This window comes from Echinops telfairi, unplaced genomic scaffold (genome assembly GCF_000313985.2).
Source record: "Echinops telfairi isolate 266 unplaced genomic scaffold, ASM31398v2 ScPeMD7_2;HRSCAF=8, whole genome shotgun sequence".
NCBI lineage: Eukaryota > Metazoa > Chordata > Mammalia > Afrosoricida > Tenrecidae > Echinops > Echinops telfairi.
Genome location: NW_022103898.1, coordinates 534,357 through 540,462, shown reverse-complemented (window position 1 = coordinate 540,462; position 6,106 = coordinate 534,357). Strand labels below are relative to the sequence as shown.

General features: G+C 64.8%; 2 protein-coding genes across 2 annotated transcripts in view; both read right to left on the bottom strand.

Moving 5' to 3' along the window:
- TUBGCP6 (tubulin gamma complex associated protein 6) overlaps nt 1-1,341 on the bottom strand; it is a 12,630-nt gene extending 11,289 nt beyond the window's left edge. The window contains exon 1 of the mRNA XM_045290661.1: nt 333-1,341. Within this exon, the coding sequence (XP_045146596.1) occupies nt 333-1,070 (738 nt within the window). The 5' untranslated portion in view covers nt 1,071-1,341. The remainder of the gene's footprint in view (nt 1-332) is intronic.
- Nucleotides 1,342-1,579: 238 nt separating this feature from the next.
- The window catches only part of HDAC10 (histone deacetylase 10), a 6,049-nt gene continuing 1,522 nt past the window's right edge, over nt 1,580-6,106 (bottom strand). Inside the window, exons 2-19 of the mRNA XM_045290659.1 lie at nt 6,071-6,102; nt 5,752-5,848; nt 5,549-5,646; nt 5,363-5,467; nt 5,213-5,281; nt 4,959-5,085; nt 4,693-4,758; nt 4,472-4,531; nt 4,309-4,398; nt 3,995-4,101; nt 3,820-3,887; nt 3,448-3,727; nt 3,249-3,333; nt 2,923-3,014; nt 2,758-2,814; nt 2,432-2,510; nt 2,064-2,243; nt 1,580-1,980 (exon numbers count right to left, since the gene is read on the bottom strand). Of these exons, the coding sequence (XP_045146594.1) occupies nt 1,720-1,980; nt 2,064-2,243; nt 2,432-2,510; nt 2,758-2,814; nt 2,923-3,014; nt 3,249-3,333; nt 3,448-3,727; nt 3,820-3,887; nt 3,995-4,101; nt 4,309-4,398; nt 4,472-4,531; nt 4,693-4,758; nt 4,959-5,085; nt 5,213-5,281; nt 5,363-5,467; nt 5,549-5,646; nt 5,752-5,848; nt 6,071-6,102 (1,953 nt within the window). The 3' untranslated portion in view covers nt 1,580-1,719. The remainder of the gene's footprint in view (nt 1,981-2,063; nt 2,244-2,431; nt 2,511-2,757; nt 2,815-2,922; nt 3,015-3,248; nt 3,334-3,447; nt 3,728-3,819; nt 3,888-3,994; nt 4,102-4,308; nt 4,399-4,471; nt 4,532-4,692; nt 4,759-4,958; nt 5,086-5,212; nt 5,282-5,362; nt 5,468-5,548; nt 5,647-5,751; nt 5,849-6,070; nt 6,103-6,106) is intronic.

Sequence of the window (6,106 nt, the reverse complement as noted above, 5' to 3'; positions counted from 1 at the left end):
TGCTCATGAGACTCACAGCCACCCTGTAGGGTAGGGCGGGGTAGGGCTGGCCCTGTGGGTGTCACTCTTGACAGGTGTCAGAAGCCTGGCCTTTCTCTCGGAGCAGCTGGTACTTTCTAACTGCTGACAAGGCTGTCAGGCATTTGGAAAGCAACTGCGCAAGGGGGTGGTGGTGACTTTTTTACTGAAACGTAAAGCCTGAGTGGAGAATGACATATCCTGTTCGGTAACTGGTCACAGCCAGTGTCCCCTGCCAAGGGTCTGAGTACCCCCCACTCAACCCAAGGAAGGCCCCTGAGGGGCGTCTCGGAGTGAGGCCAGGGGTACTGTACTTTAATAGCAAGTCCAGAGAGGTCAGCGCTGTCGGGCATGGGGGGCAGGTCTAGCCGGACGTCCATGTCGAGCGTGCGGCTGCGCACCAGGGCACCAAACAGGGAGGTCCGGGTGTCTCTGTCAAACTTGTCACCGAGGTCGCCGTAGAAGAAGCGACCCAAGGTGGTCAGGCCAGTGCCAGGAGCGGCCCCCATGAGCTGGAGGGTGTTCTGAAGCATGTCCTGACAACGACGCTCCTCCCTGACCATCAGGGCCTGGGCGTCCATCTCCAGCCGGCTCAGGTCACAGCAGTCATAGCCACTGTAGGGCACGTTCCTCCCCACATGCCTGTTGTTCAGGAAGTAGTCCCGCTTTCGGGGCAGGACCTGAGGGGGCCCACTCCCAGCCAGCTGAACCAGGAATTCCAGGGCTGAGGACACTTCCAGGAGGGGGCAGTGTGGGGCTGTGAGGAGCTGCTGGACCAGGTCCTCCAGCCGGTTGGCCTCGGGGCCCAGGCTGGCCACGCGCAGGTTGAAGGAGAGCATGAGCACCTTGCTCTGCACAGGGGCTTGGGAGGGGCCCGGCAGCTGCTTCTGGGTCTCTTCTTGGAAGAGACTGGCCAGCAACACGTTGTAGGCCACCTTCTTGAGGCCCTGCTTGGCTTTCCGGCGATCGGAGCCGCGCTGGCCCAGGGGGCCCTTGGCGACCGGCAAGTGGGCCTCGCACAAGTCATCGAAGAGCTGGGTGATGCTGGCCATGGCGGCCCCTCCTCGGCTCTGGGCGTTCGGTGGGCGTGGACACAGCTCGCCCCGCGCCGCGCCCCGGGCTCTGAAACACGAGCGGGAAGGTCAGACCCTGCACGGAGCGGGCTCTGCGACGGGCGCCCGGTGCCGCGGGGGGCGGGTCAGCCGCGTCCCCCCCCCTCCTTCCTAACCTTGCCGGCGCCCGCCAACGGCCCGCGTACGCTCGTGGCACACGGCGTACGTACCCGGCTTTGCCTGCGATCTCGGGGGACCCGCACTTACGCAGGCCCCCCCGAGTGGGCGCAGCAGGCCAGGGAGAGAGGCCGGGAGCCAGGCACTGTAAGGTCTCCGCCTAGGTCTCTCCGGCGGGAAGGGCCAGCGTTCCCGCGCCGCTGCGCGTCACTCGCCCGCGACCGGCGAGACAGCGCCGGCGGAGACGCCGGAAGAGCGTCACCGAGAGGCGGTCCTGTCGGTGGGCGGGGCCCGTGGGCCTTGGCCCCGCCCCGACGCCCGGGGCTGGAGGGGCTGGAGGGGCGTTCCCGCGCTGGGTCCAATAAAGGAGGCGGAGTGGGGCTCTTCAGTTTGTTTACTGATCAGGATGGAGGGCAGGGCACGGCTGGCGGAGGGGCAGTGCGTGCCTGGGGCTAGCCCCGCCGAGCCGGCTTCAAGCTTCCAGGGACGTGGCAGAAGACGGCGGCCTTGGGGAGAGATGCCCAAGGCCAGCGGCCTGCGAGCGTTCCTGCAGCCCTTGGTCCCCTGCGGCGGCCTGCCCGGGCCCCGGCAGCAGCATCCTCCACCGCGGCCACAGCTGCCCCCTCAGGCGCCTCAGGTCCTGCGTGTCCTTCGGAGGGCAAGAGCCCAGGCTGGGGGGCGCCTCTCCGTGCAGTGCCCGAGCAAGGGCCCCTGCAAGCTGGGGTTTTGACTCCTGAGGCGGGCAGGGGTGGAAGCAGAGGGTCACCGTGTGCCGTGGGCATCTGCCCCACAGCCGGTCCCGCCCAGCAAACTGACCTGCATCAGCGCCAGGACTCGACCCCCCGCTGGTCCCCAGAGCATGGAGGCCAGAAAAGCACCCTGGGCGTCTGACAAGCCATGGGACGGTCCTAGAGCCATCAGCACCAGGTCAGGCTTGAAGCTGTAGGCCAGGGGCAGCACCAGGCCCAAGATACAGCTCAAGAGCCCCCCAGTCTCCTGTGGGAGAGACAGCAGCGTGGCACCAGCCCCTCATCCCAAAAGACACCCCACCTCCCAATGCCATGGTCCCAAAGTGTGAGCAGCCACAGTGACAGTGCCTCAGGGGGCTGTGGAGGACCTGCTGCTGCAGTTGGGCACACATAGGGTCCCCCAGGCCTGTGTGGCATGAGGGCGCTACCACTCACCCCTGGCAGTGGCACGGAGATGTGAAACATGGAGTGGGCTGCTGCCTCCTGGCCCCCAATATTCAGCCACAGAATTCTCCTTCCAGAGGAGGGGAAGGCACAGGTGAGACCCTGCCCAGCCTCCAGAGCTGAGGCAGGGTGGGCGCAGCAAGGACATGACATGTGGAAAATCCCTCAGGAGTAGAGGACCTGGCCTGCCATTGTTCCTGGGCCCTCTGCCCAGCTTCATCAGTCCCACTTCTATACCTTATAATGCCCTGCCTCTCCTGGGGACCTGATTGCCACCCACACGAGTAATAGGACAGTAAGTGGCCTAGGAGTTGTACCCGTCATCGGCGAGGTCCGGGGGCTGATCCAGCTGTCCTACGGCCACACACAGCAATCTGGAGGAAGAGCCAGTCAGAGGTAGGTGGGCTCAGCCCCCTGGAATTCAAACTAGAACGGTCCATAGTCCTGCCCCCACACCCACAGTTCTGCCCCATCAGACTCACCTCTGGGCCCCCAGGCACAGGCCCTGCCGCAGGGTCACATCCAGGCTGGCAGCTATGGCTGGGGCAGGCGTGGCTGCAATGCCGCTGCTCACCTGAGGAGCCAATAAAAGCAGGGTCATCAGGTGTCCACCAAGCCCCAAACCACATAAACAGACCCACTGCCTGCCCTGCCCTTTGCTCCTGGTTCTGGTGGCACCTTGAGACCTGAGGCCCAAGTAGCCCCTCTGTACATGAGATGCTAGAACTACATCATCCTCAGGCCCTGCCAAAGAGCGGGAGGCTGTGGGGGAGGCAGAAAGAGACTCACCCTGGTGGTCTGCACCCACCTGTCCCCTCAGGATCTTAGCCACCAGGGTCAGGATTTTCCCCAGTGCTGTAAGGGCCTCGTCCCGGGCCAGGGCCTCATGGGGTCTGTGGTGACAATCCGGAGAGACACACAGGCATGTGGGACACACAGCCATGCCATTACAAGGGTCATATACAGGTATAGCCACCAACCTGGCCCACCCCCATGCCCAGGCCCACCTGGCCCAGGCCTCTGTCTCCTCCTTCAGGGCTGGCCCCTCATGACAGAGAACCGCAGCTGGCAGGGCCAGGGCCTCAGCATCTGTGGCGGTCAGGGCAATGGCCGTGCGGATCAGCGGTGGTGGGCAGTGTTGCAGCTGGTCCAGGAGGGAGCTTAGTGCCACCACCGCTTCAGCTGCTGCCACCTCTGCTGCCACCACATACTCCGGGCTCCCCGGGGCTGGGGGCGGGGGCTGGCCCTCTGGGGAGCAGGACCTAGGTCTTGGCCCTGGGCCAGTGTCTGTGTGTGGTTCAGAGAGCCTCTGCTCAGCCCCATGGGGGGGGTGGGGAGGGGGCTCCAATCTCCTCCGCCCATGCCCTGACCACACTGACCCTGGTGCTGGAAGCTGGTCCAGTAAGGGGCCTGGGCTGCCCGGACACGCTTGATGGATTCCTGGGCACTGCAGGGGACACCGGCAAGCCTGGTTCCCCTCTCTGACTCCTTGTTGCTCTGACCACCCCTGGCTTCCACTCCCCACAGCTCCCAACATGCTCCAGCCCCTCGGACCTCCAGCAGGGTACCATGGTCCCCGACAGTGGTGGGGGAGGGTCGCCCAGCAGCGCCTGCACAGTCATGCACACTGACTCTGCAAGGGACTCCAGGTGGTAGCCACCCTGGGAGGAGAGAGGAGACATGGCTGGGTGGGGGGTGGTACCTGGGAGGGGGCGCTGCCGAGGAGAACTGCCCCCCCACCGTGCTCTACAGTTCCCATCCCAGCGGGATGCTATTCAGTGCCCCCTTCCCACTGGCCTGGATCCTGGACTTTGTAATGCCCCCTGCCTTCCACCCAGGCCATCCACCCCTCTCCCAGCCAAGGTCACCTCCAGCACAGCACAGACACGGCCACCGGCCAGCAGCAGCAGCAACTGCATGAGGTGGGCAAAGCACTCTGGTGTGGCGCTCATCTGCCCCTGGGATGGGAGGGAGCAGGCATGAAGGGCTGGGCCCAGGAGTGCCCAGGGCTCCCCACAGCCAGGCTCTCACCTCAGGGTCCCCGATGGCAGAGTCAAACCCAGCAGAGACCAGCACCAACTCAGGGTCAAACTTGGGCAGGGCCAAGTCCGAGGAAACAGGAGAGAGGCTGGAGCCACAGTGGGGAGTGGTCCGTCCCCTCCAGAGACCACTCCCACACCCACACCCACCCCAGTCAGCACATACTGATGCCAGGGCTTCAAACCCCCAGGCACCCACCCACCCCCAGTCACCTCGAAGGCCAAGGGAAGCAGGATATGCAGGAAGGCAGCCATGTAGTCAGCATTTCCCATCCCCACCTGCGGTCATGGGTCATCACCAGCAACTGCCCACCAAACCACACAATCCTCAACCAGTCCCACTGCCCTCAGGGGCCCAGAGCAAGGGAAACAATAGGACCTGGGGCGGGGAACAGGGTCTGGCCCTAGGCTGGGGGCCTCCAGTATGGAACAGGATTTGGGTCTGGGCCTGGGCTGGGGTCCTGGAGGTGAGGCTGTACCTGGTTCCAGGGCAGGTTGACAGTGAAGCCCCGCCCACAGCCCTGGCCAACCTCATCTGCGTCTCCCTCTCTCAGGTTGGGCCAGAAGCGCCCATCCTCATAGCGGTGCCAGGAGAAGTAGAGGACACTGTGAACAGTTGGCTGGGGTCAGAGACCAGAGCTTGGGCACTCCAGACTCCATGCCAGCAGACCCTGAAAACAGGGGTGTGTCCCCTGGATTTCCCAGGCCAGGCCGTGCCTGGCCTCCAGCTCACCTAGGGTCTCCCTCAAAGGTGTACTGGATGCCCTGGCCGTGGTGGACATCCCAGTCAACGATGAGGATCCTGGGGACATGGTGGGGTCACCTCGGGTCTCCTCAGCCAGGTCAGTTTCCTCCCTGACACCACCCCCTCACCTGTGCACACCTGTGCAGCCCATGTCTTTGCTTGGCGTGCTCCGCTGCTATCGCCACGTTGTTGAACACACAGAACCCGTTGGCTGCTGCCCGCTGGCTGTGGTGGCCAGGAGGCCTGAGGTTAAGGGGACACTTGGGTCACACCCAGGTCCTTACAGGTGGGCAACCAAGGTGGGGAGCAGGTAGCAGCCCTTACCTCACAAGAGCGAGTCCGTTACTCGTGGCCCCTGTCAGCACGGAGTCCACCAACTGCAGCGCAGCGCCCACAGCCAGCCGGGCACAGTGAAAGGTGCTCTGTGGGAGGGGGTGCCAGCTGAGCCCCAGTTCACCCTCGTGACAAGCCTGTGCTGTGCAGGGCGCTGCGTAGGGGCCTGGGAAGGGGGCGGGAGGGGCACACACCGGGTGGAAGTAGACTGCGTCGTACATTCCCGACAGCGCCTGGAGCCCCTCTGTGTTCATGGTCTGGGTCCCCCGCACCACAGCCACGTACTCTGGGCTGCCAACGGATGGCAGGCATGTCAGGGTCGCTGGAGTAGCCGTGGCAGAGAGGGGCAGGCGAGTGGGGGGAGGGGGACTCTAGGTGCCCTAGGCCACACCCCTCCACTGTCCCGCCCCTCCCCCAGTTTCTGTGGGTGAGCCATGGGAGAGGGGCGCGGCAATGCCTCGGACGCATCAGCGACTCTCCGGTGGGCTGCACGTGGCGCGCCCGGAGTCTGACCTGTGCACCAGGCCCAGCTCGGCCTCCGAGGCCTCG